The sequence below is a fragment of the Acomys minous genome, assembly GCF_964271855.1.
Source record: "Acomys minous genome assembly, chromosome: 7".
NCBI classification, from domain to species: domain Eukaryota; kingdom Metazoa; phylum Chordata; class Mammalia; order Rodentia; family Muridae; genus Acomys; species Acomys minous.
In genome coordinates, this window is record NC_140488.1 from 109,254,457 (window position 1) to 109,267,134 (window position 12,678).

General features: G+C 38.6%; 1 protein-coding gene across 6 annotated transcripts in view; it reads left to right on the top strand.

Moving 5' to 3' along the window:
• The window catches only part of SYTL5 (synaptotagmin like 5), a 253,795-nt gene that overhangs the window by 145,208 nt on the left and 95,909 nt on the right, over nt 1–12,678 (top strand). For 5 of the 6 annotated variants that reach the window (XM_084790778.1, XM_084790775.1, XM_084790779.1 and 2 more), the window contains 2 exons: nt 8,671–8,786; nt 10,441–10,549. In XM_084790778.1, coding sequence (XP_084646904.1) covers nt 8,671–8,786; nt 10,441–10,549 — 225 coding nt within the window. The remainder of the gene's footprint in view (nt 1–8,670; nt 8,787–10,440; nt 10,550–12,678) is intronic. The other variant, XM_084790780.1, reaches the window with a different exon arrangement.

Consider the following 12,678-nt stretch of genomic DNA (forward strand, 5'->3'; position numbering starts at 1 on the left):
TCATCAAAACAGACAAAGGGAGGCAGATTTCCCATTATGTTCTTGCTTATTTAGGTCAGTGGTTCCCAGCCTTCCTAATATGATATCTATATAAATACCCATGTTTTCCAATGATCTTAGATGACCCCTGTCAAAGAGTTGTTTGAACCCTAAAGAAGCTGTGACCCACAAGTTGAGAACCATTGCACTAGAATGTAGGGGTGAAGGTTCTGTGTAGGCACCAGCTTGACCTCTCCATGTGCAGAGTTGTGTCAGTGTTGTCTGAAGCAATGGGGTCTTGTTGTCAGTTTTTGGAGAACAATCTATTACCTTGGCAGTAGCCTGATTGTTTGGGGATTTCCATGAGACCCCTTTGGCCAGTGGTTCTCAGCCTGTGGCTGGATCATGACCCCTTTGGGGTTTGCATATCAGATGTCCTGCATGTTGCATATTTCCATTCAACATCTGACATCGCATTGTAGTTACGAAGCAACAACAAAATAATCTTATGGTTAGGATCACCACAACTTGATGAACTGTATTAAAAGGTCACAGCATTAGGAAGGTTGAGAACCCCTGCCTTTGTCCAACAATTCAATTGTATACAACCTAGTTCCACTACTGAAAGCTTTGTTTGTTGACAAGAGATGGCCAGTTGAGATTCTGTCTTTGTCTTAGTTTCTATTGCTGTGATGAAACACTATGGCGGGATGAAAGTTGGACAGACAGGGTTTATTTGGCTTAAACTTCCACATTGTAGTCCATCACTGAAGGAAGTCAGGAGATGAACAAGTTTTTCACTTGCTTAGTTAGAGTTATCACAAGATATTTTATATTTTTGAGTCTACTGTGCAAGGTGTTGTTTTCCTGATTTTTTTCTCAATACTTTTGTAATTTGTTTATAGGAGGGCTGCTGATCTTTGTGAGTTAAGTTTGTATTCAGCTACTTTGATGAAAGTTTTTAGCAGCTGTAGGGGATTCTTCAATGGAAATTTTAGGGTCACTTATGTATACTCTCATATCATCTGTAAATAAAGATGGTGTGGCTCTTTTCTTTCCAATTTGTATCCTTTTGATCTCCTTCTGTCTTATTGCTCTAGCTAAGACTTCAAGCACTATATAACAAGACAGCCTTGTGTTGTTCCTAGTTTTAGTAGACTTGTTTACACAATTGATCTCTTAACTGAAAACTCCAAGGATTGATGAGAAAATTCTCAATACCTATTTCTCCAATTCTTATCCAATACTTTCTGGGTTGATTCTTGGTACACATTCCTTCCCTCTTTATCCCATTTCCATTCATTTTCTTTTATAGCCCAGACTCTCATTTGTTCTGACAAAAGTACCTAAGGCCTAAGACTCAAAAGCCCTTTATCTGTTACATGGAGCTTCCAACTTCAATATAGGAAGAAAAAATTTCACTTTGTCTGTCCTAGTTATAATTACTATATCACAAGACCTGTGGCCTTATGCTTTTTCAACCAGTTCTGTTATTACATAATATGGATGCTAAATAAAGGTCTAATTCACTACATCTTTCCTCTGGAAGACAGGAGTCAGATTCTCTTTAGCTTGTATTAACAAGAAATTAACTATTTGTTTTTGTTTTGAGACAGGGTTTCTCTGTGTAGCCTTGGCTGTACTGGACTTGCTTTGTAGACCAGGCTGGCCTTGAACTCACAGTGATCCACCTGTCTCTGCCTCCCTGAGTGATGAGATTAAAGGCTAAGAAATTAAATCTTGATATGTTGAGTTGAATTTGGAGATTGTCATAGAAGCTGGCCTACTCAAAATGAAGGAATCTTTTCCTGTGTTTTCCACTTAGATAACATGTGCTACATGTTTCACCTATTTATCTGATACCTTATCTCTCTCCCTCTACTATGATATAAGCTTCATAATCATGAAAAAAGGGGATTAAAAAATCTGTGTTGTTCACTGATGATATCCTCATGCATAAATGAATGCTTAAAGTAGCTCACTCTGTGTTTATTTGCTAAATGAGGAGATGCATGAATGAGCAAGATAATGAAATGATAAATGGGTACATGAGTGTCTCCTACTTAAAGCACATCAGACTGGAGTAAGAGGAAGAAAAATAGAACAAATATAATTTTATTCTATTGGGAATATGAGGTTGGGGAAAAATAAGAGCCTTGATAAGTACATATACCTTTTAAACAAAGTAAATATCAGCCTATCACAGAAAAATACAAGTTGCTGTTAGAAGATGCACACATAAATATTAAGACTTTGAACAGGATGCTTTTCAGGAAGTGTTAATATATTAATAAAATATCTCAATCAATTGTGTTCTTCTCATTGGTAAACATTATCTCAGTCAGACAAACTATCTGTCTGTCTAATTGATGTATTCATCCACAAACCTGTATATCCCTCTTACACATTTGTTGTTAACCAATTGGTATAAAATGGACTAAGATACAAGGGCAAATGAGCATGGAATGCCTTCAATAGCTTCATGGTTTAATGTAAAAAAAAATAGTATTATTTTGTAATTTTTGAACCATTAAAGAAATTCTTTGTCTTTCTAGCATTTTAAATAGAAAATAGTTTTCAATTTGTAGTTCTTATGCTTCTTCAGCAACAGTTTGTCTGTGGTTATGTTTTTATTCAATAAATGAAAATCTTCATGAGTGTTTAATATATGAAAATTCAAGCCTACTTTTCTAGCTGAAAAATCAATTAATAATACTTCTCTAGGATTGAAGCTAGTAGTTCGTGTGCTCTCTGAGACTAAAGCTTTCTGTATTGGAAATATCCTGTTTGCTATTCATGGAGTAGTTTTCAATAAGGAAGCATAAATGACATTTTACTGGCAGTAAATGTTCTTTGTTTGTGATAAGAGAATGTTACAGCCCTACTGGGCTGTCTCCATGTTTAATAGACCATGAAATTGAAATTCCCACCCTAACCTCTAAGAGATGAGATGAGTCAGAAAGTGAGTCATTCTCTAATCAGTTGGAAGAACAACCTTTATTGTCATTTACCTTGGACATGGTTTTATTTCTGAAACACTGAAGTGTTTACAGCAAGAATTACTAGAGGGAAGCTGCCCCCTTTGTAGCTAATCCATTTTTGCTTTTCTCTCTCCCTAACTATGTTAAAGCTCTTTGGGTTTTTGCCTGTAAGTGAACCTAGACTCACCACGCTCTCTATATGGATAGAATATATTTTTCTCTGCTGTTCTTTTAATCCCCAATAGGTCTGGCATATAGTAGGAATTCAATAAATATGTACTATCTAATAATAACTAAGCTTAACTAGCTTCTTTGTAATTAACAGATGGAAACTAATAACTTAGTGTAACTTATAAAACATATCTTATTACAGGTGTCTCCAGTATAAATACATAACGAAAAAGTACTTTGATTATTATGCCGTTTTAAACAAGATTACTGATTTGCCCTACTCCAAAGAGATGAGAACATCTTCACATTTATGTAAACTTTCAAGTGAAGGAACCTTACATAAGCCTCAGGACTTTAATGTTAAATAAAACCAGAACCTAACCCTGCTGATAGTCAGCAGTCAGTGTTCACAGATAAGTGTGGTACACTGTAATTTCCATTCTTCTGGGTTCAACCCAGAGGAAACAAAATCTATTTCAAACCTTGAATTGTTTGAATACTACAGTGACATGGCAGACAGACTGAAATCTTACAGCGAGTGCGTTATTTATTTCCTGTCCTCTTTCACCATGTCTTTATTCTTGCTACTTGGCGCCCAGTGTGCACACATTTATTTGAAATGCTAAGCATTGCTGATTATTTTTCACTTCCATACATCTTTATCCCTCATCAAAGTCTTGTTGTAGCTGGGAAACATGAATTCTCTTCTTACGATATTGCCCAAAATGAAGAGAGTATGAGACTTGAGTATGAGCTTTGTATCTGCCATCATACCTTTATAACACTGAGGAAAATGTTTAACCCATGTGAGTTTCCTAGTCTATAAAGTAAGGACTGTCACTGATACCTTACATCTCATAGTGAGGGTTGCTGAATGCACACATAAAGCATCTTGAACATTACTTGGTACCTGGTAGATACTCAGTATTAATTTCTTGTTCTTCTACTAAGCTTTCTGTTTACATCCAGTAATTGTGAAGGAAATGAAAGCTTTATTTCTAATACTTCAGACTTATAAAAATGTCAAATTACTCAGGTCTATACCTGGGGGTGAACAAAAGTTATAGTCATTGTTCCCACACAGATGGCAGGGGTAGTGACTAAGAACTCTGGAAAAGTGGTATTTGTGTTATGTGTTGCCAACTGTGGGTGTATGGTAGAGATAACATGGAAGTCCGTTTCCTGGAGAATGTAGACTGCCACACATGAAACCGTCACTGTACTATCTACCCCTTTCCCTGACACACACACACACACACACACACACAGAGAGAGAGAGAGAGAGAGAGAGAGAGAGAGAGAGAGAGAGAGAGAGAGAACAAATACCCATAAGAGCCAAGACTTTAGCATGCTCCATTAAATGGTTTTCACGCACTCAGCTAGGTCACTCTCCTTGTTCTTATTCTACTCTATGACTTCCTGTTCTACACGGTCTCTTTTGACTTCCACTTATTTTCTTTACTTTGCATCCACTTGAATGACCCAGGACAGTCTTGGCATTTTTAAGTCATGTGCTTGGTAGCTGAATTCTAGCTGTAAAATTGGGTTGCATTAGTACTTATATGAGCTGCTGATCGATAGTAATCTTGAAAGAACCCCTTTAGAAATGAACATCCTACAAATATGGTATTTCTGGCATAAGTAGTAATATATAAATCTTTAGATCCCTCGAAATTTATTCAGGAATATTTTGTTCAAATTTATTCTTTTGGTAGAGTATATCTTCCTTAGATTTGATCCATTTTATAGTCTCTAACCACTCAATAATGTGCTTTTTCAATGGGTTATCTGCCCTCCAGGAGCGAGTGTGGGATATGTATGCTATGGTCATATTTTCACTGTATACTTTCTCTAAGGTTAACAGTTTGACATTTTTTGCCAGTAGTAGAACTATGGTGTACTTATGTCGTGCCTCTGTGTCCTATAGTAAAAATCATTATATTAATTACTGTGATTAATAAAGCTGACATTATTCCAGGATAAGCTTTATAGTTGGGATTCAGTTGCTGATTTTCAAGTACAACTTGTTGCTAAATCTCGATACAGTGCTCTGAGGCTAGAACTCTCTATTTGGTTCTCGGTTGCTTTGCTTCAGCATCCAATTCTTACGTAGTCTCATCCTCATATGCTACCTTGATTTATATTATGTCTTTTCTTGTCTTGTCTACTAAAGTAACTTCTTAATTAGTTTGCTAGCTTTTCATTTCTCTCTGCATTTCTCCAAAGATTGCATTATCAAGTGTGAACTTTAGAGTAAGTTCCCTATTGCCTCCAGAATGATATTTCAGGTCTTTAGCATGACATTCAAAGGTTGCTATCACAGAGCCCAGGCTTACCTCTCAACATCTAGAAATCATTTACCCCAATAATACAGGACTGCTTTCCATCCTCAGCTCATGCCCTTACAAGCTAGTGTTTCATGTTACCTTAGAAATAACTTTAGACTACCCAATGACTTTTATGAGTCTTTAAGTCTCATCTGTAACCTCCAACATGAACTTTACAGCTGTGCAGCTGCTATGGGTTGGATTCCAGGAATCTTGATTCATCTCACAAATATTTACAAACCACAGTGCCAAAATTACTGCTAGAGGTGGTAACGAAAAGAGTCAAGACTCCTGCCTTCATGTCACTGATAATGAGGTTTATGGTGAATATATTAAAAGAAATTAGTCATAAAATGAAGGAGTAGTCACTCATTCAAGTAAACAAGTAAACACTCTAACAATTTATATGCAATATATGCATTCCATCATCTGTGTAACAAATTGTGTTAATATTATATAACAAAAAAAAAAAGAAAACATGTCTTGAGGGCACAGTCTATAAAAAGCCCTTTATTACAGTACTATAGGTCAGAAGTTGAGTTTCATAGAGATTATCTCTCAGAGTCTTCACAGACCAATAGACATGACTTATAATTCTATGATAAAGTTTAAAGCTCTTTTTTCCCCAAGATATATATTATTTTATTAATTTATTCTTGTTACATCTCAATGGTTATCCCATCCCTTGTATCCTCCCATTCTTCCCTCCCTCCCATTTTTCCCTTATTCCCCTCCCCTATGACAGTTCCTGAGGGGGATTTCCTCCCCCTGTATACGTTCATAGGGTATCAAGTCTCTTCTTGGTAACCTGCTGTCCTTCCTCTGAGTGCCACCAGGTCTCCCCCTCCAGGGAAAATGGTCAAATATGAGGCAGCAGAGTACGTGAGAAAGTCATATCCAACTCTCCACTCTGCTGTGGAGAATGTTCTGTCCATTGGCTAGATCTGGGTAGGGGTTTAAAGTTTACAGCCTGTATTGTCCTTGGCTGGTGCCTTAATTTGAGCGGGGCCCCTGGGCCCAAATCTGCCTATCATAATGTTCTACTTGTAGGTTTCTAGGACCCTCTAGATCCTTCTACTTTGCCATTCTCCCATGCTCTTCTCATCTAGAGTCCCAATAGGATGTCCTCCCCACTGTCCCAGTTTCCTGGTAATTGAAGGCTTTCATGTGACATGCCCCTTGGGCTAATATGCAGATATAAGTGAGTATATACCTTTTGAGTCTTTCTGCTTCTGGGTGAACTCACTCATTATGATCATTTCTAGCTCAATCCATTTATCCACAAATTTCGGGAATTCCTTATTTTTAATAGCTGAATAGTATTCCATAGTGTATATGTACCACAGTTTCTTTATCCATTCTTCTATTGATGGACACTTAGGCTGTTTCCATATTCTGGCTATTATGAATAAGGCTGCTATGAACATGGTTGAGCAAATTTTCTTGTTGTGTGCTGGAGCATCTTCTGGGTATATTCCAAGGAATGGAATAGCTGGGTCTTGAGGAAGCCCTATTCCCATCTTTCTGAGATAGCACCAGATAGCTTTCCAAAGTGGCTGTACTAGTTTGCATTCCCACCAGCAATGAAGGAGTGTTTCTCTCTCCCCACATCCTCACCAGCATGTGGTGTCGCTTGAATTTTTGATCTTAGCCATTCTGATGGGTGTAAGATGGAATCTCAGAGTTGTTTTGATTTGCATTTCCCTGATGACTAAGGAGGTTGAGCATTTCTTTAAGTGTTTCTTAGCCATTTGATATTCCACTGTTGAGAATTCTCTGTTTAGTTCCAAGCCCCATTTCTCAATTGGGTTATTTGGTTTGGTGGTGTTTAATTTCTTGAGTTCTTTATATATTTTGGATATTAGACCTTTGTCAGATGTAGGCTTGGTGAAGATCTTTTCCCAGTCTGTAGGCTGTCGCTCTGTTCTCTTGACAGTGTCTCCTGCCTGACAGAAGCTTCTCAGCCTCATGAGGTCCCATTTATTAATTGTTGACGTTAATGCCTGGGCCGCCGAGTCCAGTTTGGGTCACAAGGCACCATGCGACCCAAATCCTGTCCAGAGTCCCCTCTCCCGCAGCAACTCCCACCGGCCACCACTCCACTGGAAGGCCCCGAGCTGCAAACCTCAGCTGCCACTGCCGCTGCTGCCGCTGGTGTTGCTGGTGCTGCTGCTCCTGCCGTTGCCGCTGCCTCTGCCACTGCTGCTCCGATCCGAGCTTCTCCCCTGTGCAGGGGCACGCAGGTCCTCCGCACCCTGGTCCCTCCGAGGAACACTCCTGCTGCCATGGTGTGGGGACCCCGGTGTTCCTGGCTCAGAAATCCATGCAATTCCCTGAATTGTTCACTGGAGCTTCCAAACACGGTCCACACTGCCCACTGCCATCTTGGATCCTCCAGTTTAAAGCTCTTTATGTCATAGGAAAAGTGAAAGTTAAAAAGATCACAGACATTTCTAGATGGAAGATAGGAGGTGATTTCACATAGCCCTTATAACTCAAAAGATGGTCAGGACCCTTCCTGCTTTTATTTTTTATTGTTGTCATAAACCATTGACCAAAAGCAACTTGACGAGGAAAGATTTCCTTCGTTTACAAATTTCAGACATGGTCCATCGTTGAGGGAGGTCAGGATATTAAGTCAAGTAGGAGCAGAAGCAGGAACCATGGAGGTTCCTTACTGGCTTTCTCTCTATGGTTGCCCCACATTTCGTTCCTAGTCCCCAGAGATACTTCCACATACAGTGGCTATCAGTCATCTGTCAAGACAATGCTCAAGGCCAGTTTGATGGAGGTAGTTCCTCAGTTGCAGTTCCTTTTCCCAGGTGACACAATGTGTGTTAAGTTGACAAAAACAAATCAAGGATCATTTTCCAACATTAACATCCAATTGATTACAAGATCCAGGGAGACATTCCTAACATGGGGATTTTGATTTTATTTCCTCCTCTCTATTAGTTTTCCTCTGCTCTGGAACCTATCCATCACCAGTATCCTGAGTATCGTGATATCTCTTGTCCTTTTCTCTACTTTGGCCCAGTATTTAAAACAGGTCCTATGCATTTATCTCATATGGTTGTTCCTTTGGTCAGCCCTCATTTCACATATTGAAGATTTTATATCCACAGTCAGTGTTTACACCTAACTGGTATTTTAAAGTTACTTATGCAACTAAATAATTTAATTTTAGAACTTTCCTTTTGCTTCATGAGCAGGCAGCTAAGGATCATCAGTGGAGAATGGTTTTTTGAAGAAAAGGCAAAGCGTTTCAAGCAAGTCAATGTTCTGGGCACAGATGTTGTTCGACAGTCCATCTTAAGAAGAAGCCCAGGTAACTAATATAATCATTTGTCTTCAAGAGTGTAAGTTGTCATTTGGTTGGGTTAAGTAGCTCCACCTATAGTAATGTAAGAGGGAAATACAGTTGGATTTCTACCCTCAATCCCTTAGGTCATTTCACAACCTGGTGGCTTGGAATTTAAATCTGAAAATCACACAAATGAAGTCAGTAGAAAATAAACTGTGTACTGATTTTCCACATATCTGAAATGCTGAGATTTTCAAAAGAACCCCACACCCTCATCATAGCAATTTATCTTTCCAAGTGCATTTCTGATGTTTTATAACATTTAGGAAAGCAACCTAAAACAGGTGGAATAAATGCCTCCCATTTTGAAAGTAATTCTTGATTTTTCACCAAGTTTCATTTCAGACTTTTAAGTGCTATGTTTTATTTTTTTTAAAAAAAAGTCTAATTCTTGGTTCCTAACAAATGGGAGCGTTGGGAAATGCCAAGGAGCATTTTTGGTTGTTATAATGATTAGACCGAGTCAGTAGCATTTATCCTATAGTACACGAATGGGCTTAAATTTTGTAAGAGAGCTTCAGTCAATGCGGAATTATAGTTGCCCCAAGTACCAAGAACAACAGGCTTGAGATTGCTTTTCAGTATGTACAATAGAATTGGTTCAATATTGATTTAAGCTCTCTTAAGTGCAGATTTCCCAGGCATGGTTTATATAGTAAAGGTGGAATAGGTGTCTTTTTGTCTGGAGCACAACTGATTCCTGTGACACTTTGGGTGAGACACTAACAAAGAAGTTTTCCTAAAGGTGAATACCATCAGGGCTGAAGTTAAAAGGATCAGGTTGAATAAAAATGTTCTAGTCAGCTACAACCTCTTCCCACACTAAACCTCAGACTTTTACAGTTTGTGGACTACATCTCAGGCATAAGACACATACACACATACTTGTCATTCCATGAAGTCTGGCTGTAGTGTATTGTGCCACATTTGTGTTCACTACTGCTAGGAGACTGAAACGGAAGGGTTATGTACTCAGGTGCAACCTGGGATACATAGAGAGTTACGGACCAGCCTTAGGAATAGATTGAGAGCTTGTCTCAAAACAAAAACAAACAAACAAAACACACCTATAAAAATAATATCTGGGCTGGGTGTGGTGGCGCACGCCTTTAATCCCAGTACTCAGGAGGCAGAGGCAGATGGATCTCTGTGAATTTGAACCCAGTCTTGTCTACAAAGTCCAGGACAGCCAAGGTTAACACGGAGAGACCCTGTATCGAAAAACCAAAAAAAAAAAAAAAGAAAGAAAGAAAGAAAGAAAGAAAAAGAATATCTATTGTCTATGGATTTAGAAATCTCTTGAATGCAGCATTTCATATCCTAAAGGTATCTGTGGCAGCGTAATGAATTTGTTTCTTCATTGCAGCCTTCCTAGGAAAGCTTATCTTATCAAACTTTCCCCCTGATAAATTCTGGTCTTAATTCTTAGTTATCTCTACAGCATTCAACAAATGAAAAATAACTATGTATACAAAATAACTTGGAACTGAATTGTCATTACTAATTATTATGGACTTTTTTGGTCTTGTGGTAGTCTAGAAAATGAATGCAAAAGAGACACTTGTTATCCTTTCTGATCTTTTTGTATATAAACTTATTCTCTGTTTTTTTCCATGAGGGTCTGAAGAACAACAAAGCCATGAGCAAGCCCACCAAGATATAGACAAGTCAGATACTTCATCTTCCACCAGACAGAAGGCCATTCATGATGGACCCAAGAAAAAAGGGTAAGCACACGCTATCCATCTCTAAAATAAAGATTTTTTTTAGTGTTTCATGTCTGATGTCACATCAGTGGCCCAGAGGAAATGAGAGACTCAACCAGGGTGACATTTTATCGTAGGGAAATGCAATCTTAAATACTTTTAACCTCGTATAAATCATTTCACTGGATGAACTGAACTTATAAGAGCTCTATTTCATTTGACCTGTTTACTCTGGTGCCAAATGATTCCCATTACTCCTAGGCAGATCTCTGGCCAGAGCCAGTCACGGCTATAAGCTGCTGATTATAACCTTTCCTTGCAAATGCCAGCATCCCTCTGCTCTAACCTACCTGCTGATATATAACACAGCAATTAAAACCTAGTTACTCAAACATTCTATTCTCATGTAAAATCCAAGCTTCCTTAAGGAAAAAAGTCACATTTGACTACTAGAACTTAGTTCAGAAGGCAGATAGGCTTGTTGAGTACTGGAGTAAGCAATGGGATATATGTCAGAGAACAAGATGCAAGAGGCCTCTGGGAACTGGCAGCAAGGTGCCGCAAAAGAAGACTGTATAGCAAGGCTTCGAAGGTGTGCCAAGTCTCATGGTGCACCTCTCTAGGTAGCGCTGCATTGTTCTCTTGGCAGAAACCAACATGAAAATCTGACCATAGCTGAGATGGTAGCTAGCTCTAAAAGAAGGGTGGCCTTTTCTCATTTTTTCAGTGTTCTAAACTATGTGTGAGAATGAAATAAAAGTACGGTTTAACTCAAACTCTCGTAACTCACTCCATTGTTCATTAGTTAGCAGAGATAAAGGCAAATGATGCTCTAGAATTTCTTACGTTTCTATCCTAATCATTTAACCCTCCCTATCCTATTGCATTCATTTATTTTTCTGGATTCCCACAATGCCTTGTGCATGTGCATCTCTTCTCATCTTTCTCTCTGACCCTTGCCTAATATACATACACTTAATGGTAAGCTGTTTTAATGCCTCCCCAGTAGCTTCCTTGCTTTTGTGTTAAGACATCTAACATAGTGCCTAACTCCTTTAAAGGAACCAATGGATTGGCGGAGTAAGAATCTTAGAGCCTACAGATGCTGCTAAGAGCTATAGTTTGCAGACCTTAGTTCAGGCAGCACAGGGTCAGGTCACACAACTGAGGATGTTTGGAGCTGGAAAACAATATCTGACAAACAGTGGGTCACACCAATCTTGACTCATTCAAACCACCATAGCATTTGGCTGAGCCCTGATGTAACTCAAAACTGGCAGCTTAGTTCTGCCTTTATGGACTGTAACATCCGGTTAGAGAGGAAAGTGTAAAGTCTAAAATGTTACTAAGTTTTAAAGGCTTATATGAAAATTTAAAATGACAATACGAGCTCTCAAGCTCTCCCTAAATACAGCATTCTGTTAATAACTCACAGGGATGTCACAGGCAATAAAGACACATATTAAATAAATAGATAATAGCTGCCATAGGAGACATCAAGACACACACATCAGATTACAAGTGGGATGTGGCAAGAAGCTTGACAGATGGGTTGGATTTAGGTTATCAAAAGAAAGAAGGGGTGATTCTGAGCAGAGGAGATACCTTAAGAAGTGCAAAGACTAGGCCATGTACAAGGCGGTTCTCTGAGCAGCAAAGGCTGACATTACAGTAAGCATCATTCTCACCCAAAGGTAATTTTCCAGTATAATGAAGGTTCTGACATGTGGACAGTGACATTTTACCAGAGTCCTTTGAAGCAGAAACAACTTAGCAGATTCTATTAAGATTATGCCAGTATCTCTGGAGTTCATTTCTTCACGTAGAACACTGTTGAACATAAAATAAATGAAATTATCAATCCAATATCATCTTCCTAAAGAATACAGCTGATATCTTGTTGTTGCTTTTTAAATATTTTATTTATTCTTTGAAAATTTCAAATGTATCTAATCTACCCATACAGCCTCCCGCTAACTCTCTCTGGGACTCACCCATTTCCTTTCACATTTCATGTGCTCTTTGTAAAATTATCGTTATTGCTAATAGACACTGAGTCCAATTAGTGCCATCCATACTTAAATGTATTTAGAAGCAGGCATGCTTGGTGCCCTCAATATCCTGGACCAGGACTTGAATTCCATTTCTTC